General features: G+C 44.4%; 1 protein-coding gene across 3 annotated transcripts in view; it reads right to left on the minus strand.

The window, feature by feature from the left end:
• Positions 1-352: 352 nt before the first annotated feature.
• Positions 353-25,091, minus strand: part of KANSL1 (KAT8 regulatory NSL complex subunit 1) — a 140,264-nt gene continuing 115,525 nt past the window's right edge. The window contains exons 7-15 of one of the 3 annotated variants that reach the window (XM_068976046.1): positions 18,045-18,216; positions 9,131-9,313; positions 8,463-8,651; positions 7,980-8,128; positions 4,239-4,360; positions 3,563-3,620; positions 3,228-3,340; positions 2,283-2,535; positions 353-2,008 (exon numbers count right to left, since the gene is read on the minus strand). In XM_068976046.1, the coding sequence (XP_068832147.1) occupies positions 1,781-2,008; positions 2,283-2,535; positions 3,228-3,340; positions 3,563-3,620; positions 4,239-4,360; positions 7,980-8,128; positions 8,463-8,651; positions 9,131-9,313; positions 18,045-18,216 (1,467 nt within the window). In that variant the 3' untranslated portion in view covers positions 353-1,780. The remainder of the gene's footprint in view (positions 2,009-2,282; positions 2,536-3,227; positions 3,341-3,562; positions 3,621-4,238; positions 4,361-7,979; positions 8,129-8,462; positions 8,652-9,130; positions 9,314-18,044; positions 18,217-25,091) is intronic. The other 2 variants (XM_068976047.1, XM_068976048.1) reach the window with 2 other exon arrangements.

Genomic DNA, 25,091 nt, shown 5'->3' on the forward strand with positions numbered 1-25,091 from the left:
CATCCAACCACCACCACCTTTCCTCCTGACATCTCTTACCCCCTACACCCATGAAAACCCACATCCCCCTCTGGTGACCGTCAGAGGAGCCCGCCTGTGCCCAGAAGATGGCATGGAGTCTTCCCAAGGTTTGGTGCCACTCAGAGCAACTTCCCCAGCAGGGCAGGTCCTTACCACCACCATTACCATGTCCAGTGACAAGAAAGGCCTGGCATACTACGTTCTGTAACTTTTTTTATTATTTTTTTCAATTTTTCCTTCCTTTTTTTTTTTTTTTAAGCACTAGTCTGTGCTTTGCGAACAGAATCAAGACATTAACAAAGATCAGCTTCTCTGAAGAAAAGCATTTCTATAGAACAAAGACAGCTACATGTTTCGCTGCCAATACACAGCTCAAAGCAGGAAAAGAAAATATTTACAAAATACAAGGTTTTTTTTTCCATTTTTGATTTTTTTTTTTTTACAATGCTAAAAGGGTTATTCAGAATTTTCAACCTTATAAATAGAAGAAGCACTTTATGCATAGGGATATGGTGCATTATTGTTTTTTTAAAGAAACAATGACAAACCCTTTAACTTGCAAACAGAATCAAAAAAAGAAATCACTAATGTTGAAAATTGTGAAAAAACCCCAACATTAAGCAGTTTGTCTACTATTTTTATACGATTACAAAATGGCGCCAAAAAAAAAAAAAGTCCTTATGCCCCCCTTTTGGTGATGTGATCATAGATGAGACAGGCACACGGTTAAAACGGGGGGTGATGGGGAGTGACAGGAACCACAGCAAGGACCAGACAGTGTTCCACAGGCAAAGGAGCTCGAGAGAGGAAAGGCGGACAGACACCGACAAGGAACCGGACTGGCAGAGGAAGGGGATACGACCAAATGACTCCGAATGACCCCATCAGTGAAAACGATTACAGAGGGGTGATGGCTGCTCACTTTCCAGCCTCCTTAGAGTTAGTCAGAGGAGCGGGAAGACCCTGCACCTTCACAGACCAGGGTAAGTGGGAAAAACGTTCCAAGGGGAAGGACCACATGTGTGGGTGTGCGTCTGGTGTGGGCGAGCAGATGAGGGGACTGGGAAGGATGGGGATCCGAGCAGCTGCAGCCAGGTTACTGCAGTTAAGGAGTCAAGACAGGGATGACTGAATGCAGAGGAAACCCTGGTAGGTCTCCAAGATCTGGGGGACAAGGGGAGGCCATTCTGTCAGCTGAGGGCTGAGTGGGAACAGCTGGCAGGGCCAGTCAAGAGGCTCTGGTTGGGGTGCTCCAGCACAGTCGACCAAGGGGACCCAGCTGGGGGGGCCAGAGCTGAGCCAAGCCACAGAGGGGCAGGCCAGCGAGAGCCCAGAGCACACTGCTCTCCCCAACCCTCACCTCAGGGGGGCACACTGAGCTGGAGAGTCCCTTCCCCTCTGCCCTCCTGGCTGTCCCACCCTGCCCACTGGGGCGAAGGGGAGGGGTGACCATCCGACATGGCTAAGTCCAGTGATTCAACAGTGCAGAGGAGGTGCCAGGCTCAGGCCAGCAGGCTCTTATCCTGAACTTCTGTTTGCCAACTGGAGGAAGTGCTCAGGCATTGACAAGAAAACATGGAAACCAAAACAGAACAAAAATCAAAACAAGAAAAAGAAATACCAAAGTAGAATCTAAATTCCTTAAATTCACTAAAAACTGTGAAAATTTTCGGCATATGATGTTTGAATATCAAACGCAGAGATTTCTGAAGCTTTAATGCCAATAGTTAGTGAGTCTGTTTCGATTCTCATATCCCACTCATCTGTGAGTTGGACGCTGAGCTGTGACTGTGGCCGTCAGATGCCGACTCTTGAGGGGAATGACAGGAGGCGAGGTGGGCGCCGCCTCTGTCTCCCGGCCAGTCTTGCTGCCCGAGGTGCGCCGAGTGCAGCGGGACGCCCGCTCCTGTGCATCCAGTTGGTCCTCACTCTCCGCCTGGGGGCTGTACGCCAGGGGGAAGGTCCGCCGCTCCCACGGCTGGACGGACTGTGGGCAGAGAAGACGCCATAGTGAGGCCCAGCCCCAGGTCTGTGGGCTCTGGGGCAGGCTTGGGGAGGGTTCTCAGAGTGGGCACCCTTGTAACCAAGGGCCAGTGTTCCACGGCACCTTCAGAAGGTCAACGTGAAGTCCAGTCCCTTGTCCCCTTCAAACTGGGGATGGAGGGGGTGGTCCATAAATTCAAAGTCCACCTTGAGCAGGTGCTGTGCCCCCACCTGCCCCACCTGCCGCCCCCGAGCCCACGAAAGGCGCCGCTGCTCACCTGCTCGTCCAGCCCCAGCTCCGGGGTGGAACAGCGCGTGTCCTCGCTGGCCAGGTGTCGGAGGGGGTCCCGAGCCACGGGAGTGAGGGGGGCCGAGTGCAGCTCTGGGCTAATAGGGCTCCTGGGGGACTGCCCATGGGAGAACTCCGACAAGGAGTGACTGCTGCTGACGTCCGGGGAGGCGGGCTGGGGGGTGGAGGGGTTGGCACTGCCCAGTTGGGGTGTTGTCCGTCCATCTGATGACCGGTAAGACCTGTACCCCAAGAAGAGCAATCTGAGTGCCTGGAGACAGGGTTTCTTGTACAGTCATTTTTGGGGTAAAAATGAAGCCAAAAAAGGTGGCATGTCATGCCAGGCATGACAAACGCCTCCTGACCAGCAGAGCTGAGGCAGACGGACACCAGCAGTTCGCTCCTTGGAACCACAAACCCTCGCTTCCCCCGTCACTGTGCACAGAGGCAGGCACACACTACGGGCAAAAAGCAAAAACAAGAGCCCTAAACCCTTCTGCCTGAGCGCCCTGAGGGCTGCTCACTGTGACATTAAAGGAGGGAGGGCAGGACAGTTCTCCCGAGCCAAGCAGGACCACAGAGCTGTGCACGCCCCACTGTCCACAGAAGGTGGGCTGGTTCGGAGGCCGCCGATGCTCCTCCAATCCCATCACCACACGCTCCGATCGGCCTCCAACCTCCCAGATGGCCTACTCCTAGAGTTGGGACCACCAGAGTTTGTCATAACGGGACAGCAACCACTCAGCGAGGACCCAGCCTTTGACTTATGCCCACATTGGTCCCAACAAACACCAAGGAACTTGTGCATTCTCCACCACTGCCAGTGAGGGATACGAAGAGCAACTAAGTGACAACCCACGGACACAGCTCGGGCCCGAGCTCCCCGCCGACCCTCCCTCCACAGGCCCTGGGGACCTGCACCACCCCCCATCACCTGCTGCCTCGCCGCTGAGGCGGCACGCTCGTGGTCCACAGCCACCGAGCCCTCTCCATCTCCTCACATTTGGCATGCAGGGCGGCGAAGGCTGCGTCAGACAGGTCCTCGATCTGCAAAAGAGCACCTTTGTGGACCCCCTCTTTCTGCCAGGAAGTCATATTTAAGTGGGGGTAGATCAGCTCTAGAAGCAGCACACCGCTGCCCCCAGCCCTGAGCCCGCATACTAGGCTCTTCCTGGTAAGGACAAGAATACAACGAAGCCTGCACTTGACACCCACAGGTCTTGAAGTATCTGCTGTGTGTGCACTCAAGAGGACCAAACATGCCATTACCTCCTCACTCTCCTCGTCAGGACTCCCCTTCAGAGACCGAAGATCAACCTCCCGCCAGCTGCAAGATGAAGCAGGCAGAATTGTGAGAATGCAGGCAGTCAGGCCAGAAAAAGTTAGGACATGTGCGAGGGAACGAGTGGTCACCAACTGCTCTCACTGGGCCTTCTCAGCCCTGGGGGACTCTTTTCATCAGAAGCCTCACACCCGAAGCCCACAAGGGCCAGAAACAGGGAAAGCGGGCTGAGGGTGGGAGCAGAGCTGGGGGACCGACAAACTCAAGCAGAAGAACCTGTTTAAAGGGGACCAATGCTACTCAGCATCAACTGGTTGCTACCACATGGGGATGCATAGACAGGGTTGCCCAAATGTTTGATTTGTCAACAAATGCTAAAAATAAAGATTCCTATGTGGAATCTTGCTTTGATGCTGACAACAAATTCAGTATTTTAAAACACATTTGTATGCATCAAACAAAACATGTCTATAGCCAGTTTGTGGCCTGTGGTCTCGCTGGCACACATATAATGAAGAAAATTATATATAAAAATAATTTCACTCTTATCCCTTCTCTTAATGACAAAAGCCAAGGCTAGACCCCACAACTCAGCGACTAAGGGCAGGGAAATGGCAGTAACAGGGGGACCAAAGAGCAGAGCTGGTCGTGCAGGGCTTCTACCTGGGGGTAAGGATTTCCTTGTACTGGAGCTTCTCTACACGGGTGGTTGCAGCGACAGACATTGGGATGACAATGTTGTTAATATCGAAGGAGCTCTCTCCCCTTCTCCTCCTTACTGGCTGCTGTAAGACAAAGGCAAGTTTAAAAGGGAGGAACAATTCTACACACATCAAATCCTAAACCTGAGATTTAAGACAGGATCACCAATAACCAGGCATCTGGGTCCCTGGGGAGCACCCAAGCAGGGATGATAGCAACTGCCTGCACTGTGGGGATGGTCTCCCACCAGCAATGAGCTTAGGAGAAATACCAGGTGGGGCCTGAGGAGGACCTTCCCTTCACAAGTCTCACTGGCCACCCTCTTTATTCATGTGCTCACGTGAAAGGAGACCTCTACTCAGTTTCACAGAGGGTATCCTGGCGCCTTGAGACAACTGCCACAGTTTAGACTCCTCCATACATCTTTAACAACACCCCCCAAAACCTCCTGTTTCCCCCCTTTTATCTCTATGTCACAGACCCATGGTGGAAAAAGCATGCTTAAGCCTAGAGGTAACTCTCTGGACTAAAAAGATGAACTCTTCCATCCTGAAAGATGCCCCATGGGAGGCTGAGCTCAGTGGATCTGCTAACCTTGGTTACCATGAAAGCACTTCCTTCTCGCAGATCTGAACTCTCCAGATAAATCTGTGCCCACCATCTGCTGAACCCTTATGTGATTTCCCCTTTCTGGCTATTATTCTTAGGGAAAGAGCTGAGAGCGTTCTAGCTGTATCAACGGAGAGGAATGGAGGGAAATGGATGAAGAGGCCTTGGCTGTAGAGCTCACACTCCTGGAGAAAGGAGATTCGCTCCTGCAGGAAGTTCAAATCAAACTCCTGGGAAAGAACACTTAGTAAGGATCCAACATTAGGGAGCAGGGGCGGGGCCTTCTGCAGCAGCAGCTGGGAGACCGGAGGAGGAATTGAGCAGGGAGCCAAGGGGCACGGTTTCTTAGATGGAGGGGCAAGTCTGAGGGCTGCCTGTGCCCAGATAGCAAACACCCTGCCCTGAAACAGAGACTGGCAACTGAGCTGTGAGAGGCCAGAGGCAAACAGTGGATGACAAAGTGCTGCCATGGCAACAACACAGCTGCCAGCACCTCAGAGGCTGCGCTCAACCCAAAGCACCAGCGCGGCCAGCCCAGACCCAAAGCACCAGTGCAGCCAGCCCAGAGGGAGGGGTCAGTAAGGGGTGTTCAGACCCAAACCACAAGTGCGGCCAGCCCAGAGGGAAGGGGTCAGTGAAGGAGGGTGGGGGAAGAGGCTGTTTCCCTCCATTTCCTGTTCCTGGAAGGGGGTCCATGACCAATCCATCCGATCATTTCAAGACCTTCTCAGAGAATGCTGAGAGGCAGTATTCTCTGGGCCAGGATCTTAGCAGCTGCCACCTGTGATTTTGGGTTATCACAATGTCTTTTTCACCTCGGTTTCCTCTGCTATCAATGAGAACGGACTGTCACTGACTTCATGAATTCAGGGTAACTGGCTGACCAGAACAGCTGAAGAGACTTGTGAGCCCTGCCTGGCTGAGTTTCAGTGGACTCACCACCACAGGCCTCTGCCACATGTCTGCTCAACTCACACACCCCACTGTAGGAAGTGTACCCAAAGGAACCTCAATAGACAGCTTTCCCTGGATAGTGGTCAAGAACAAGTGTGAAACTGCTGGCAGAAGCAGGTATGTATTTTCCCTGAATCTCCTTGGGCCTGCTGTCAGTACCATCAAGGCAGGGAGACAGGAGTGGGCTGTGGGGTTCAACAGCCCCAACCCCCACCCCACATGCAGATGGCCCAATTCCAGAAGACACTCACTCGGTTTAACCTATGTTCTCTCCTGTTTAGGACCAGAGGTGGAGGGTAGGTGATGAGAATGAGAAGTGGTTCCCAAACCTGGCTGCCAGACGGTGAGGTGCAAGATGATATTTAAAAGAGAAAAAATAGGTTCAGGGCCCCATCTCTTCTAACTATCAAATCAGAATATCCAGCGAGTCCAAGAAGAAGAAAAAAAGACCACAGAGGTGATTCTGCTGCACCCGTCGGCTCATGTGGCTTCTGCAGCAAGCATGAGCACACAGCCCATCCCCCTCCCCCCTACTCCTCTCCAGGGTCCTGTAGCTTCTCACCTTAACTATCTGGCCTATCACTCTTCCTGCTATTAAATAAATCCAGATTCTTCGAAAAAAATTGGCAACGAGAGCTCAAGGGTCAGCACAGTGGTATGTACAAAATTGATGCTCATTAGATAGTAAGTAAAAATTTCAAGTGATTCAGGCCTAAGTTTACATTTTCCAGGCATGAGAAAGCGGCATGTGAAAAATCACTGAAGTTTCACCAAGTCCTGGATCTGAGAAAAGACTTCCATCACAATTAGTCTCTGTAAAATCCTTTGTTTTTCTGAGATCCCTGCTAAAGGATACCTGGGCTTACCGCAGAGACTACACTGCTATGGAGACAAAACCTGTGGGTGTGGGAGGGGATGAAGGGGGGAGGAACAAGGTCATCTGGGAAAGACTGATTTTTAAGAGCAAAGACAGAACGACATGAATTCCCACCTGATCGCAGAGCCTAGTGAGCACATTCTGTTGGCTTTGAAGTTTCTTCATGTAAGCTCTGAGGGGCATCAGAGTCCCTGCCTAAGTCACCTTCGCTGTGCCCCAATCCAGGCTCACTCTGTGCTGCATGACCCAAAACAGCTGACTCTGTGGCCAGACCGCTGGGTTGGAATCCCAACTGTAACCCTGACAGGTCTCCTCACCTTATGCTATTCACTTAACCTTGGAAAGCCTCACTTTTCCTGCCAACAAAATGGGAATCTTCTACACCACCTGCACCTTAACGGGTGTTACAGGTTGAACGCGGTAACACACTATGTACCTAGCACAGACACAGCAAACATTTATAGCAGCAGCATTCTATTATTACTACCTCCATTATTATTAGGATGATTACTATATAAAGGACCCTTTTGGTGGGTACAAAGCAGCTGCAGGTATATGTGTTCAAGGAGGCACATTCTGAGGAATGAAAACATCAAAGTATTAATGTGACTGTGTGTGTGGGATGGTCGTGCAAACTGCTTTCGGGGTGGAGAGTGGTAGGTACTACAAAAGCTGATCAGGAGCCAGAGAGCCGGCCACTGTGAGCGCACGTGTCAGTCCTGCCAGTGTGGCCTGCTGGATCTGTAATTCTGCTCTGCACACCTAAAAAACAGGCTTCACATCAACCTTCCCTTCCAAGCACCCAGTGTTTATTCCCAGCATTCCAGCTCCACTCCCCAGGAGACGAAAAACAAGGAAATCAAACTTCTCTAAGGCCCACAAACCCCTCTTTTGCATCCCTCCTCTCATGTTTATTTCTCAGGCCAAAGGAGTTAAGAGTCATGGTACTGTGGAGTTCTGCGCAAAACTTGGTCCCGTGTATCTAGAATAGTTACAGATCACCCAAGAGTTTGTCTCCGCCTCAAGCTTTCTATGGCTGGCTCAGCTCAGATCCATCTCTACTAAGAACACTCAAGGAAAACAATGTAATGGAGGATTAAATAGCACCACTTTGACTTAAAAAAGACACACAAGTCAGGATGAGCTAAGTCCCCATAACTGCCCTGGCCCTCACAACCCTCTTTCCACACTGTCCTCCAGACCCACTGGAGGGAGCTGTCACTGCAAAGGGGCTGTCCGGCCCACTCCACGTTGGTACTTACAGTCGTGCTGGCTGTGACCTGTGGGCTGGAGCTGGTGGGTGCAGAGGTGTCTGAGGAGGCGGAGAGCTGTCGCACCAAGGGACTGTGTGGTGGGTGGTGGGTGGCCGCCAAGTAGCTCGAGCTGCTCATGTCCGTGTGATGCTTCAACACTGCAGAGGTCAACAGAAAAGAGAAATACGTGGCTACCTCAACCTGCTCTACTTCCAGCACAAGTTAGGAAGGCCAGCAATACTCAGTAAAGGCAAAAATGCTTTCTAAGCCTAAAGGATAAAAAGATGAAGCAAACTGGCTGACGGGAGGCAGGGGGTGGCAGAGGTTGCTATAGCAGTTAAGAGTGACCTACACTTAGAAGCGGTCGGACCCCTCTACTCTGCCTTCCTAGCAAGTGAAGGACACAGCTAGGGGCAGTTACAGGAAGCCCAGCTGCCCCAGAAAGCCCTGCGCAGGTGCAAATGCAGGCGGAGGTGCCGGGCCTGGCCCTACCTTCACTTCTCTCAGATGAATGGTCTCGCAATCTCATTTTGCTGTGGTTTGGGTCATGCACGGGTGGCGGCGGATTGAGCAAGCGCTCTGCTTTTGGCGCTGTCACTCGATCCACCATAGGCACGGCCCCCACATCGTCTAAGTGCTGCCTGTGGGTCCTGTCAGGCCGGGTTTGGTGATGGGACAGCTCTGAAGAGGGGAACAGAAAAAGAGCTGTGAAATATCTTCTCTCAACCTTTTCTTATTTGAGTTCCAAGCTCTTGAGTTATCTCTAGATCAATGACAGACACCAGGGCAGCAGGACAGTCCTCTGGGACTAAAGCTCCTAGCAAGCAACACACTGGCCAGGACAGGCCAGGGAGCCCACTGGGCTCTCAGCTGGAGAAAAATGTGACACCAGACTACAAAAGACAGCCGGCCCACAAATGCACCCAATGCTATGCCCCACTTGGCTGTTCACTGAGCCCCAGAACACCTGATGTCTGGAACAGCTTTCACAGTCCATCCCAGAGCACCCAAAATGAGCAGAAAAAGACGACTATGGCTGAGCTTCCATCTGTCAACTGTCTCTCCCAACCCCATCACACTGCCATGGCCATACCAGTAACCTGAGAACACCAGAGGAATAGAAAAGTAACTGGAGGACTCCACGGACCCCTGAAACTTACTGGCTGTTGTTAGGAAGGAGTTGACCAACTTGTGCCTGTCTTTACGAGTTGGATCTGGCAGACTGCCTGGCATGGGTGCTCTGTGCTTAAGTGAAAACTTTTTTGGAGGTTTGATTTTGTCAAAAGGCTTGTTCTGCCATTGAGATTTCAGCATGCTCTGGAAGTGCAGGCCTGTGGGAACATCTGCAAGAAACACAAAACGCCACCATCAGTCCAGACCCCTGGGCTCTGGCTCTCCAGGGAGCAAGACCCACCTCACACCCTTCTCTTATGTGCCCAGTGGTAGGATGACTGTGAGGGACAACCACTGTTACGGGGAAGATCTGTTTATTGGAACACCACTGAAGGTTCCACTCTTCTACTCACAGGGAAGTCACTGCTGCCTTTTATTTTCAAGTTCCAAACAAAACTAAAATCTATGATGGTCTTTTCTTTGTTCCTGTGTTCCGCTAAGTCTGTTCAACTCTATTGGTTTGAAAGACTGATAAACATCCTGTTCTTATTCTTCTGGAAACTGAAACATTTCAAGGTATTTCTTTCTTTCAACATAAAGTTAATCAGGACATACATTCCTTCAACAACTGTTAATTGTCTGCTGCTTTAATAGGCACTGGACTGGGCACTGCATCTTTCCCTAATAAGAACTAGATCATTTCCCCCTCCTTCCTCCAGACCCCCACCACTTCCCTATCTGGGGATTATCTAGGTTTTTAAGTGGATGAGCTAATACTGAAATATTACAAATTAAATCTTTTAGACTTTAATTATAACTTCTACCTTTTGGGGGGGAGTTCACTACTCTTTCTTGCATCTTTCCATTTTGTTTCTTTCCTTTATTTTCCTAAGAATGTGGACTTGAGTTTGAGTAATTTCTTTAGAAAGAGCATTTCAAGATTAAAACCAGTTTTCTCTCCGATCCTTAAAGCTATTACTACAGTGTCACCAGTAAGATGGAATCTGAATCATTTGTAGGTGGCTCTGCTTCTTCTAAGCTTTCGGTGGGGGAAAAAAAAACCACTTGTTGTGATATTATATCGACTCAGCCAATTTGGGGCGAACTCCAAGACCAAATCCTTCAATCTGCAAACATGATATTTCTCTCCATTTTCTTTCATTTCCTCTCATCAGCATTGGGTGGTTTTCATTGTACAGTTCTTATACACATTTTGTTAAATTGATTCTTTGAGTACTTCATATTTTTGATGACTTACAAATGATAATGTCATCATTATCACTTTTTAAAAGTGGTTTATAATTGCTTACTACTAGTATGTAGGAATATAGTAATTTTTAATATAGTGGCCTATATCCTGTGATCTTCTTAAATCTATTATTAAGTTTTGTTAGCTGTTGTGGAATCCTTAAAATTTTCTACAACACAAGTACATCATTTACGAAATGCTGCTTTACTTTCTTTCCAATCTGTATGCCTTTATTTCTACATCTTGCCCTATTACTCTGTCTAGAACCTCTAGTGGCAATCTGAACTTTGCATTTTCCTTTTCTAGTCTCATTCTGAAACGTCACCACCAGGGATACAGGTGAATCTTTCTTCAGGGTTCTGAAAAACTTCTCATGGTCCTTTTACATCTGAAGGATCAGCATATCTCACTTTAGCTCTCAGTTCCTCCTGGGAATCAATCATTAACCACCTGAGACATACTCAAAAGCCTCAGTCCCTGAGTCCATACTCAATACTGCAGCACAGAATGAAACATCATTGCATTATGGAAAAGGGTTAAAATCTAACCTAGCTGTAATTCAGAACAAATCCTGATCTATCACCCAAATGCCCAGGTCCCATTCCTGTTTTTCTGTCCTTTTTCAGTGTGGGCAAAGAACCATCCCCCTACTGGCTGCTACCTGACCAGAGTTTATTCAAAAGCATAGGCTTTGGACTCCTTTTTTCAAGTTTTATTTCTCTATAGTTATCTTGCCTTCCATCTTTCAAAAATCACTACAACCTCTGGCATGCCTTCTTTTTCCAGAATTGCTTAATATTTATTATATTTAATGTACATAGGACTTCCCTGGTGGCTCAGATGCTAAAGCGTCTGCCTACAATGAGGGAGATCCAAGTTCGTTCCCTGGGTCAGGAAGATGCTCTGGAGAAGGAAATGGCAACACACTCCAGTACTCTTGCCTGGAAAATCCCATGGATGGAGGAGCGTGGTAGGCTACAGTCCATGGGGTCACAGAGAGTCGGACACGACTGAGCGACTTCACTTCACTTCAAACATTAATGGGTTCTGGCTCCCAGGAAGGGTAGAGGATGTGCTCAATCTGAACTAGGAGTGGGGGGGGGGGGGGGCGGGGGGAGGTGGCGGGCAAAGAAGAGGGAGGTGAGTGAACATTAAAAAAACCCATTATATTGTGGCTGGTGCTGTGTATTACTTCACCTTCATAACAGTTCCATGAGGCATTACTATGCTTCTTTTAATGATAGAAAACAGATTTAGAAAGGTGAATTAACTGTCAAGGTTACACAGTTTAATAACTAACACTGTACAAGCTCAGTCGTGTCTGATTCTTTGAGACCCCACTGACTTCAGCCTGTCAGGCTCCTCTCAGCTCATGGGATTTTCTAAGCAAGAATACTGGACTGGGTTGCCATTTCCTCCTTTAGGGGTTAGAAAGGAACAAGCAACATTCAAACTCAAGTCTGTAAAATCCTAAAACTCATATTCTTAGCCACTACACCATAAAATTATTCTTTGGCCCAAAGAATTAATGCTTAAGTGTGTTAGCTGCTCAGTCGTGTGCAACTCTTTGTGATCCCATAGACTACAGCCCGCCAAGCTCCTCTGTCCATGGCGTTCTCCAGGGGACCTTCCCAACCCAGGGATTAAACCTGGATCTCTTGTACTGCAGGCAAATTCTTTACCATCTGAGACACCAAGAAAACCCAGAGAATGGAGCAGTTTAATTCTGAGGTGGAATCTGATAGTTCTCAAATTACTCCCAAGGAAGTGGAGAGTACAGAATATTTTTCAAAAGAGTTCTGCAGTGTAGCAAAACTTAACTCTTTCCTATAGCACAGACTATGTATTTCACGACACTTCAAAGAATAAGACACATCTCTGGGAACAGTGCTCTTGTGAATTTTTTTCCATAATCATTCTTTCTTTTACACACTTAAAAACAAATTCACCTATCATAACCCTTAAAATAAATGATCAATCAGCTTTCAGCCAGGCCAAGGATATCAGAGCTCACTGTACTCCTAGCCCTTAGAGCCCGCCCAAGCCCCTCAGTAAAATGGCCTGATTATCCCACACCCCAAAGATCAAATGTTAAAAAATAAAAAAAAAATCCCACAAAAGAATTAGAGTTTAGAGGTATTAATCAAATTTAATTAAATTTAGGGGAATTTTAATTAATTAAAAATTCTTTGCTCAGAGTGGTTGGGGAAAAGGGTGTACTGGAAATAAAGCACTGTCTACAGAAATTCTGAAAGCTGGGCTGAGTTCAAAGGTATAAAGAAGGCTCAAGAAGTGGGGGAACACCTCTTCTATATCCCAGGACATCCCCTGGGATATAGAAGAGAGTTACTCCCACTTGGCAAAGGCTGGTTTTTCTTATTTATTTGGTCTTTTGGGGGGCTATACCACATGACATGTGGGATCTTCTCCAACCAGAGACTGAACCCATGGTCCCTGCATTGGGAGCGTGCAGTCTTAAGCACTGGACCATGAGGGAAGTCTGCATAGGCTGTTTAATGGGACTACAAAAGCATAGTGATTTTATTCCTCCCGCTCTTTTATAGTGCAAATAAGTAGTCCTGGACACAGGTCCTGGTTCCATCACTGAGTAGGAGGTTAGAACAAGAACAAATCACTTGGCTGGGCTCCAGCATCTTCATCTGTAAAATGAGGCAGCAAGATCTGATCAGGGCTGGCAATATCCTAGCACACATGCTCTAACTCTCTCACCTCTTCTGTCTGCTGTAGGCACAGGCTCATGGCAGTACTCACTCTGTTGTACCCCAAGACCTCAGACCTGTCTCAAATAATTAATTAATCTAATTATAAATCAATCTCACTAAGCACAAGAGAGAAAAAACATTTATGTTGCTAGACTAGATGACTACTGCGCCTCTCAACTCTAACACGTTAAATTAATGACTTTTCAACTAAAACTCCACTCCTAACCTTTACCCCACCCCCCATTTAAAGCCTCAGAAGTAAAAACTGGCACAAATGTAAACCATTACCTTGTGCTCTGGAGATGGGTATTAAGCAGAACCAAGAGCAACTTCCCTATAAAACCCACTGAATAAGCTGTTAGGGATAACTAACTGTTTATGGGACTCGGGCTACTATACATTGCTAAAAGTCTGCTGTGTTTTAGCAGTTTTCATATAAAAGTGAATAGAGACTCAGTTAAATCCCCCAAAATCAGTGAACAAAAATGATCTCTTAGGAACTGCTAGTCTGAGTTCATGCTCTGAGTAATAACACCTGGGATCCACACAGAGCTACAATTCTGAAAACAGACATAGAGGACCTGAAAGTAAGCAAAGGAAGAGTTATAAAAATGGAAGAGAACAACAGTTCAGCTAGAGGACTCCACACATTTCACACCTGCATAGGCAATGGCCATTAAAGTGGTATTAACCAGACAGGAGGGTACAGACCCTTAACCAGGTCAATGACAAGAAACAGTAGTTTACCATTTACCAAACCTTAGTTTACCATTTCCTCAAACAAAAAGAAGACTTTAGCTTCAGGCCCGCCAGAGTCTGACATTCCATGATCCACCATTTTCTCAAGCACACTTTCTCATGGTGTTCAGTCATGCTCACTTCCTCCTCCTGCTGGTAAGTTGCAATAGCCTCATAGATATAGCTAGCTGTCTTGGCAAGCTCTCTCAAAAGAGCAGAGCTCTTCGAGGCCAGCAGGTGGTGCTCTTATTAAGCATAAACGTAAGTCAACATGTTCTTCCCCAAGGTTATACATCCTGTTTCAAGCTAAGGTTTAGCTGGCTTGATTAAATGAGGTAATAAGGAAACAAGCTCCTGTTTCGGGAATACTAAAGGGCTGACTGAGTGAAGTCGCTCAGTCATGTCCGAATCTTTGCAACCCCATGGACTGTAGCCCACCAGGCTCCTCCGTCCACAGGATTTTCTAGTCAAGAGTACTGGAGTGGGTTGCCATTTCCTTCTCCAGGGTATCTTCCCGACCCAGGGATCTAACCCAGGTCTCCAACATGGCAGGCAGACACTTTACCTCTGAGCCACACACAGTACTAAAGGGTTATCACACCCTAATGTCTCCACCTTCCAGCCAGGGAGCAGTTCCTAAAATGAATGGGAGTGGCTAAGGTGTGGAAGATGGGAGATGAACTCTAGGATTAAGAGCTGTAATTGGTTCCCATCCCAACAAAGTACACAGACTGGCTAGGGAAACATCAGTAAAACTACAGAAAATGAAAAGTTGGAAGTCCTGCCATCTTTAAATGTATTCTAGAGAAGAACGGGGTGGCCCAGAGGTCAGGTTTGACCCACACAGTATGCTGGCTGCTAGTTTTCACTATTACTTACTATTATACACAAAAAGATCTGGGGACTCTCAATATTTCAGGAGACACTATTCACATCTTCATGACCCTGGCAGTCTTTCAGTTTACAAATGTGGCATTCTGTATTCTGAGTGTGGCAGTGGTGTGAATCAAGTAAAAAATCCCAATAGTCACAATATTAGACACAATAATTAAGTCCCTGGGTTGAGCCACAGAAAGTCTACTGTATTCATAGGCAGATATGTTAATGCTCAACTTGAGAAAGTAAAAAAAAAAAAAAAAATACACTATTCTTCTTTACTGTCTCATAAAGAGAATTTAATGACCATCTCTCTTGTCGAAACTCCAATGTCATAATTAGGATATGTGTGTGTGTTTGTGTGTGACTGACACAAGAGAGAGAGTGGGGAAAGGCAAGAGTGGGGAAAGGGTGGAGGTGGGGAGAGAAGACAGAGACAGTCAGGAAAATAAAGACCACAGGGAGTACAGAATGATGGAACAGGAGATGTCAGGCAGGTGTCTTGGGCATATTTAGGTGATGGGAGAGGGAATTCACAACTATACAAGGTAATCCTGTTGACAAAGCAATGATCAACATATTTATCAGCTGATACTGATTCAACAGGAAAAAGATCTTATCAGACCTTAATATAACTATATAGGCTCAGGCTTCTTTATTCAAATAGGAGACCATGCAATTCAACACTGTAATCTTAAGAGAATAACTCAACAAATGTTCTGGAGTCATTTTGGTGTCTCTGCCTGAAGCTGCAGCCTGGAAATGGGCAGAAATCTGACTTCTCTTAATAACCTGGCTGGGGAGAAGCATGAGTTATAGTGAAAAGAAGGACAGGAATCAGATTACTTGGGTTTAAATTTTGGAGCCTGCTACATCAGCTATGTAGCCTGAGATAAACCACAACCTCTCTAAGCCTATTTCTTGATATGTAAAACTGAAGTAACTTTACAAGATTACCGAGAAAACCAAATGAGACAAGAATAAGAGAAGTGCATATAAACTATAAATGCTATACAAATATTGTCTTAAGTTACATGAGCCATAATCCAAATGGCAGGAGAGGGTAAAAGTCAACGACTCTGGAATCTGAAGCACACAGGAAAATGTTTTAGTGTTTTCCATTCATTATGTTCTAAAGTGTATTTACTGCTCCATCATTCCTGATCTAAACCCTTGCCTAGTTTACTGTTCATATGTTTCAAGTTTTCTAAATATTTCCAATAAGTCACATGGCAGCAAGACTATTACACCACGCCCTTTCTTACAGTTGGAGGGAGTTTTAATCAGGCGGCTTGGGGAAGCTAACAGATTTAGATGACCAAAAAAGAATCCAATCATTTGAGGAACAAAGAGTCGGACATGACTGAACAACTTCACTTAATGTTTGATCAACTGTCAATTACAAGAGGGGATTTTCTAGGATGGTTTATCAGCAATGACTGCTTTTATAAATAAAGTTTTATTTAAACTGTCACACCCACATCCTTATACATAGTCTACATACTGGTTTTGTGCTACAAATGCAGAGCTGCCTAGTTCCAACACAGACTAAACCTAGACTGTATGATCCATAAAGCCCAAATTGTGTCCCTTTAAGAAAAAGATAATATACCACTCAAGCTAAAAACCGGATTTTCTTCACACACCACTAAGTAAATTTTACATCCAACATAATTCTCATTCCCCAGACCCCAATTTTTGTTACCCTCCTTTCAAAAACGTGTACAGACTATCTGTAAGGTGCTATGAAGGACAGAGTAGGGAGAGAAACATAGTCCCTTATCCTCAGAGAACTTAAGTATTCTGGAGGTTGGGGCCAGATGGGTAGATTATTTGCAAACCAATGAAACCAATCCAAATTATGAAAACACTGGCTTCTGTAGTCTATAGAGTAGTTTTCAACATTTTTGCTCATGAACTCCTCACCATTTGAAATGTAATTTTTCTTTATTTAGATTTTTTTTTCTGGCCACATCGAGAGGCTTGTGGGATCTCAGTTCCCTCACCAGGCACTGAACCTAGGCCCCTGGCAGTGAAAGAACAGAGTCCTAACCACTGAACTGCCAGGGAACTCCAAAATGTAATTTTTAGAAAAATTATAAACTCAGGACAATTATAGGCTTCCCTGGTGGCTCAGTGGTAAAGAATCTGCAGGACACACAGGTTCGATCCCTAGTCTGCGAAGATTCCACATGCCAGAGAGCACCGAAGGCCTCCATGGGCCACAGCTATTGAGCCTGTGCTCTAGAGCCCAGGAGCCTAACTACTGCAGCCCACGCGACACAACCCCTGAAGCCCAAACTGCTCTAGAGCCTGTGCTCCGCAACAGGAGGTCACTGCAGCGAGAAGCCTGCACACCACGATGAAGGCTAACACCTGCCCACGGCAACTAGAGAAAAGCCCATGCACGCAGCGACAAAGACCCAGTGCAGCCAAACACATAATACATTACATATAAAGAGAAAGACAGTTTTCATAAATAAAAAAAGAAACTAAAGTACACATTAAAGACATTTTATACCAACATCCTGGCATGTTAAAATCTGTATCTTCAATCAGACTTCAGTCACAGTAAAATCTAATTTCAGTTATCAGTTATTTTTAAAATTTAAATACTGTATAGTTGATGTGCAATATGTTAGTTTCACATGTAAGTTATTAATTCTAAACATAAGTTATTATTCTAAAGTAACAGAAAAAGTAGAGGATCTTGCCATATGTTATATACATAAAAAATACTGTACCTCCATCTTCATTATTTATTCAAATTTCCTTTTACTTAACTCCCACAGGATTCTTCTTCAGAAGCCATGAACTCTGAGATGGTTCCTTTGGTGTCCCTACTGCCCAAGGTTTTTATACTCTGGGGGATGAGGAAGACCCACAGCAAGACTCAATATGGATAAGAGGAGTGACTTTCTTTTGTGAGGTGGGAGAAAAGCAATTATGAAAAGGGAGGTGGAAGAGAAAATCAGCAGACACAGAGGCTTATCAGGTACACCCAGCACCTGCGAGCTGAGGCTCTCTGCTTGCGTACACCTGAGAAGGCAGTCTCGTAACCACAGCAGGTACACCCCCAGGATGAAGACGTTCTCCCCAGCAGCGCTGCCCATGCTGCTGTACATCATAACACAGGCACCTGCCTCACCCTCACCACCTGAAGCCTTAGGGCGAAGGCGCTTAGCAAGCTGTAATGTTTTAGAGGCACATTCTGGTTGAGGGGATGTGTTGTGCATGATGTGCAAAATCCTAAGAGAATATTCTGTTGACAGTAATACCTGGACAGTACCTGGACTGTACCAGAATCTTGGCCAACTGTCTTTCACTTTGAACCCTTTAAGTCTCACTCATTAGACTTCATGGAGCCTTTCTTACCATCTGGAAATGCTAGAACTGGGTGAACACAGGAGTCCAACTGGGATAGGCGTTCCAACAGAGGGGCTTCGTAGTGGATTTCTGGAGGCATGGTGCTGGCACTGCCGGAGCCGCACAGCGCACAGGAAGGGTTCACATCACAGCCAGAACGTGCTGTGCTATTCCGGTGAACCTGGGAAAAGCCAGATAACACTCGATTCAGCGTCTGATAAAAACTCAGCTCCCCATTCAGTATTCCAAAGATTCAAAATTCCCTCTCTCTAGATACATATACGACACAGTTAACAAAATGTTTGATCAGTTTGTTAAAAGATTTCCATTTCTCCAACACACTAACCTTCAAAGTAATTAAGTAAATCCACTTCTTCTCCAATGAAGAGATCTAATTATGTGAAGTCCATTTACGTGCTTACTGAGAACACTTTACAATACCTGTATGTTTCTACCACCACAATGCTTTTCCACCGTCTGCTACAGTGATCTGCTTCAGATTTCTAGGTAGAACATGACTTGCCCTCTTCAGCAACTTCATCCACCAGAGTTTTACTAATGAATAACCAACCACACCTTTCCTGTTCTTTTCATATCTCCAAAAAAAGAATTCCAGGAGGCCTGAAACAACATGGCAAGGTTCCCTGGACTACACTCATTAGCTGCTCTTTAACCTAGCCTGACATCTACTGTTATAAAGCTCGTATTTAAGTAATGAAAATGAATTTGGTATGGTGAGTGTTCATACCCATAGTCTTTGCGTTAATTAGAATAAAAATCATTTTCATTAAACTTCTTTTGTATACATGTGGGCATGATAAGAAACAACCTCCCTAGTTAAGTCCATAGTGAAAAATAAGTTTTCAAATGATGTAATTCTGTTTTGTTTTTAAATGATAGGATTTTTATAATTTTATGCTTTAAACTTCAGGTCATGCTGGATGCAGGATCCCCAGGTTCTAGTGTTAGGATTTGGCATTTGCCAAATCATGACCATGCAAAGTCACCCGGGCAGCATGTAGTCCTAGAAGAAATGACTTGCCTATGGAATGACACTATGACATGGGGTGCTAGGAGCAAGGGAGTATCAGAATAAAGACAAAGGGTAGCATCGAAACTCTGTAACGACTGGGAGAACTACATCTAGTTTCAGCACACACATCTCTTGAAAGCTGTTTGCCTTCACAGACATGCACAGAAGAAAGATAAATATGAGAACAATTCAGTCTTTATCAACCTTCCTCAACTGCCTCCTCCTTGCAGCGACATAGATGGGTGGTATTCAAATAAGGCCCTGTGAAGGTCAGACTGGACAACTTACACTAAAGTAAAAGAATTCTAGTAAGCAACAACTGTTGTCTCTCAAAGGAAATCACACCACCTAAACATGCACTTTGGTAGACAACATTAACTGCTACTGTTTTGGAAAAAAATACCTCTTGCAACCTATTTAAACCAGGGCTGGATTTCTGGGGGAGATAACATTTTGAGGTAGAGAAAGAGGGACCTGCATTACCAGGGACAAAACCCAGAGATCACCAGTAGATGAATGGGAGAATTTAGCTAATTAGAATCCAATGCACCAAAACTTTAAATATTGACTAGATTAGAAAAATCTATAAAAATCAAAACAAGAAATCTTAAAAGGGAGGTATATTTTCTTCTGATGAAGCAAACCATTACATGAACTAGCTCTCCAAGTGGGCAATGAACAACATTCCATTTTTTTTATGGCTAGAGTGTACCCCTTAAGTCATTAAGAGACTGGATGTAAAGTCAAACGAATTCGACAAGAAAACCAAACTAAGAATAAAATTAAAGTAAAAGCTAAAATTACCAAAAGAAAAAATACATGACAGAAACAGCAAATTCAAGAACTGCTCTTTTGGAGTTCCCCCTTGCTCTTCCCAAACCCACCTCAAGAAAGGGGTAGACAGGATAGAGCAACTAATTACATAACTGTAAGACTGGCCTAATGAAGAGAAAAAGGGAAAGATGCAAACATACAAGAACTTAAAAAAACAGCACTAGCTAAGTGATAAACCACTTAAGCACTGGATCAACAGGGAAGTCCGCTAGTATAATTTATTAAGAGAAAATCTGGTGAATTTTTTGAAGGATAGTTTGGGCAACTTTAAACACACACACACACACACACACACAGAAAACAAGATGTTAAATTATACACATGAATTTTATTTATTTAAAAAAAAACCCACAAAAAAGAAAAACCTACCATGAGCAAGTATGATTTACTCCTGGATATCAAAACTATTTGACATTAGTGTATCAATTAACACAGTGTCACCCTGGCCATTCAGTATTTCTACTTAGATATCTTAGGGGGCAACCAAAGGTAAGTGGCTTCAAACTGTGCTCCTAACTCTTCTTTGCTTTCAGTAGCCCAGTCTTAAAATCCCTGGACTCATCCTAAACGCCATTCCCTCCTCATACCGCCAAACCAGTCATGAAATACTGTCACCTCTGCCTTCTAAAAGTGTCCAAGATCTGACCACTTTATACCACCCTCAACTGCAGTTCTCATTTGGGTTTCTTAAACAGTCCCCTAATTGGTATTCCTGCTTGCCCCTCCCTTCAACTATTGCATTATCTTGTTTCACAACCTTAATCAAACCATGATGCAGTTCTCTGCTCAAAACCTTCTAATAGCTCATCTCACAAGGAATAAAAGTCAAAGTTCTTGCAATGGTACACACAAAGCCCTACGCCATCTGTTACTTCTGTCTCTTCTCTGACTTCATTTCCCTTTCCTGCTTTTCTCCTAGCTCATGCCACCAGTTCTCTGACTTCCCTGCTACTTCCCCAAAATGGCAGACAAATTTCCGGATCACACTCCTTTACACCTGGCCCTTCTATTAGCTCCAAGCTTATTCCCTCACCTCAGGTCTTTTTCTCAAATGTCATCCTCTTAAAAAACAACATTTAGAAACATAAAGTGAGAAAAGAGTCTCTATTCTTGACTGTGACAAAAAAACACACATTCTGGAATAAGTTTAACTAACATTTTAGGCACAAAGCTTAAAGTTATTAATTTTTAATATGCTACAAATTAATCTATAATCAAATTCAATAGGCTTTTGGTACAGAAGGGAGAAGAGGCAAATGGAATTTAAAGCAACTACAAACCAGAAGAATAAATGCTAAGGGGGAAAGTTCCCAGAAAATTTCTGATAAGCAAAGGCAGAAGGGAGTGACTTGCTGACCACATGTTAAAAGTATGAATCAGGGATATCAAAAGGTGGGGTGGGGGAAGAAGCTGGATTCCTACTTCACATCAAAATAAATCCCAAAGGTATTAAAAAGATTTTAAATTATGTTTATTAAATTACATTATGATGTTTTAAATTATTTATAAAATTATTATGTTTAAACTGTAAAAGAAAAACCATGGGGCAACATCCAGTAGTTAAAAGTGTGAGCAATGGGGCCAGGCTGTTTGAGCCCTAACTCTGCTACTGAGCTGTATAAACTTGGACAAGTTACTTAATGGCTTCATTCATAATAACAGCTGCTTATCTGACAAGGCTGTTGTGAATATAAAAATCACTTAGAATAGTGTCTGGTCTCAACTCTGTTACTTGTATAGTCATACAAAACACACTATTTTCATTTATAATTGAAGAAGGGGAAAAAAGGAAATCAACCGTAAAGATCATTGATATTAAATCCTAGCTTTCATGTTACTTGTGTGACCCCTCACATTTATTCATCTGTTAATAAAGGATCCATAATGCCAATGTCATGGGACTGTGAGAAATATGATTTTGCAAGCTGTTAAAATACTACCCAAGTGCTAGCTAAATTAATGTATGTCAGAGTTTCTCTACTGACACTTAAAGCCTGATACTTTTTTGTTGTGAGGAGCTGTCCTGGGCACAGAAGTAAGTAGCAGCTTCCCTGGCCTCTACTCATTGTGCAAGTAATACCCTCCCTCCCACCTCTGTGACAACCAGAACTGACCACAAGGTCAAACGCTTCCTAGGCTGGGCAAGCGGGTCAAGATCATTGAGAACCAGGTGGCTCAAGCTACGATGATCATTCTTAGCAAAATTCAAAGCAGAGGCACCCATTAAATATTAATAGTGAGAAAGAAGAAATGCCTCAAGACTACATCAATCAAGGCAAAAGGACTCAAGAAAGAGAGTGAAGAGGCTTCCATGAAACAAAATGTAACTAGAACATAGAAAATAATTTCAATGGCTTGAATAACTCAAATATGTTTAAATTGATGACTTCATAATCACACACATCAACCCCTCCACGAATTTATTGACTGTCCTTGGAAGACAGCAGGAAATCAACTTATTACTTGAAAATTGGTAGATAAAAGGATATCAACATGAATCATGCTCCCCCCTCCCCCCACAGACTGCACTTAAGGGTAAAAACCAATTGTAGAAAAGGGCATTTTTCTCTTTAAAGACATAGTCTAGCTAATAAACAAACAATAAATGGTATGAGTAGAACATAACTTCAACTCCTGATGCAACAAGGAGGTCCAGGCAATGGCCATTACTGATTAATAACACAAGAGAGACAAGATATTACATGTCTTCTCATGTGAGTGCCCTTACCAAAACAACAACCTAGATTTAAGTTTCTATAGGAAGACTTTAATGCACTAAAAGTAAGAGATTAAGGAATATACAGAGGGATGGATACAATGGTAAAATGCGGCCAATGCTAACAGTAGAATCTAGGAGATACAGCTGCTCACTGCAAAATTCACACAATGATGCTATGTTTGGATAGTATCACAATGAAATTTTGGAAAAGAAAACAACGACCCCACAGAATTTCTTCGGGCCATGATGGATTAAGAATGATCGTGCTTATCTTTTAGCCATAAACTAGGAAACCAGACAACACACAGCTTAAGACAGAAACAAATTAGCTGGCCTGTGACTGTCCCGGCTTTCTGCCTGGAGGCACAACACAGACTGCTCAGCAGGTGAGGGGTTCCAAGCAGAGCGTGATGGTTCCACTGAGTTGAGGAAACAAACTCCCAAAGACTGCAGTGCAGAGGCTCAGGTGACGAATAACCATGAGGCAGAATTCTTCAGAAGAGGAAGCCATACAGAAAAAGAGCGCCAGAAATCATCATGAGATTCCCTCAGGCGTTCGTGGAATATTAAGAATCCCACGTACAGAGTTAAACTTCATCAGGTCAGGAGAAGATCCACCAAGGAACTATGGACTGAACAGTTCCCAGAGCTCACAGTGGCAGAGAGACTTCCCCACTGTGACCGGTCAAGTGGCATGGAGCATTCAGAAAAGACCCCAGAAGACCTGGGTTACTCTACACTCTTCCTAATAAAGGAAAAACGGAAACTCAAATAACTTAGCTGCCAACAAAACAAAGCCTCTTTAAAGGAAGAGAACATAATCTCTATGCTTCAATCATGTAAAATTAAATGTCCAACATCCAAAAAAACACTGTTAGATATGCCAAGAGGTGAGAAAGTTACACCACAGGGATACAACCAGAAAATTTTAAGTCACAGGATAAATAACTGGAACAACCCAGTTTTCTCAACAAATAAATTGCAAGGAAAGTGGGTATGATGGATAGCTTACTGCAAACCAACACTCTTACTGAGAACTAGAACAGTCAGATTTAAAAAGAAAAAAAACAGTAAATATAACTTTAAGATATGAGAGAAATGTTAAAACAATGACAATACTGAGGAGCCAATATTCCAGAGGGGGAAGAACCACTTAAGTGTTGAGTTGCTTCTTTTTGGGGACAATGGGTGATTTCTGAGTGATGCTTAGAATCTGGTGCCCTGATGGAGGGTCACTTCTGGGTACAGAGAAATGAGCAGAGATTCTGATGATTTTGTAGGGCTGAAGGGACAACTTTAGAGACTTCAAAAGCCAAATTCCCAGTGAAAAGAAAGGACAGGAAACTACAAATGACATGTCAGGTGCTTCCATTCCTAAGGCATTTGGAGAATCCTGAAGCTGTGATAGGTAGGAGGCTAAAAAGCTAAGCAGAAAGCCTCTGGACAGCAGAGTTTCTGGCAGGCTCACTGAGGAAGAGACTACAATTAAGAGTTCAAGATACACACGAGGGCACTGGTCACTGAATCAACTGGAAATGGGAATAAGAAACAAGGCTGTATGTTAAGAAAGGACCACTTTTTATGTGACATCTAAAATGCCAGGTACACTGGTATTAAGAAGTATAAGCAACATAAAAATCAAGTGTATGTGTACTGCAATTAAAACAGTAAATGCAAGTATATCAAATATTGAAAGAAAATGTACAATCGTCTAACCTTTCATTAGTTTATTTTCCTACAACCATATGTAGACTGCTTAAAAACAAAATGGCATCAGTGAATCATTGTTGTGAATAAAGTCACCATATTTTATATTTATTTCAGCATGCTTAAACAAAAAAGACACCTACTTCATCTACTCATGATTTTAGAATGAGATGTTAGGAAATGGAAAATGTTAGTTGGTAAAGGCTTCATTTTCAATTTCAGTATTGCCAAGTATCCAAACATCACCTACAAAGAGATTACAGAACAGAAAGCAGATGTTCTGAAATGATTCTCTTGGAATCACTGTAATTCACGCACAGGCTTAATCAGGATTACTTTACCAAGGTTATCTTTATCAAGTAAGTTTGGGAAACAAAATAAGATACTCTTTTAAACAGAAGACTTTTAAGCCTTTAATGTCTTTTATGAGTCTCTGAGTGGAAGACATGGCATGAGGCGCTCTCTGAATTGATTTACCCATCACATTACAGTGGTGGCAGATACCTCAAACTATCTATGAGCTCATCACTACTCGGAAATCAAGACAGTCACTACACCTGCTGCTAAATCTTGTTATTTAGGAGATCCAACCAGTCAATCCTAAAGGAAATCAGTCCTAAATGTTCACTGGAAGGACTGATGCTGAAGCTGAAACTCCAATAATTTGGTTCTGGCCACCTGATGTGAAGAACTGACTCATTGGAAAAGATCCTAATGCTGGCAAAGATTGAAGGCAGGAGGAGAAGTGGAAGACAGAAGATGA

Source organism: Capricornis sumatraensis, chromosome 8 (genome assembly GCF_032405125.1).
Source record: "Capricornis sumatraensis isolate serow.1 chromosome 8, serow.2, whole genome shotgun sequence".
Taxonomy (NCBI): domain Eukaryota; kingdom Metazoa; phylum Chordata; class Mammalia; order Artiodactyla; family Bovidae; genus Capricornis; species Capricornis sumatraensis.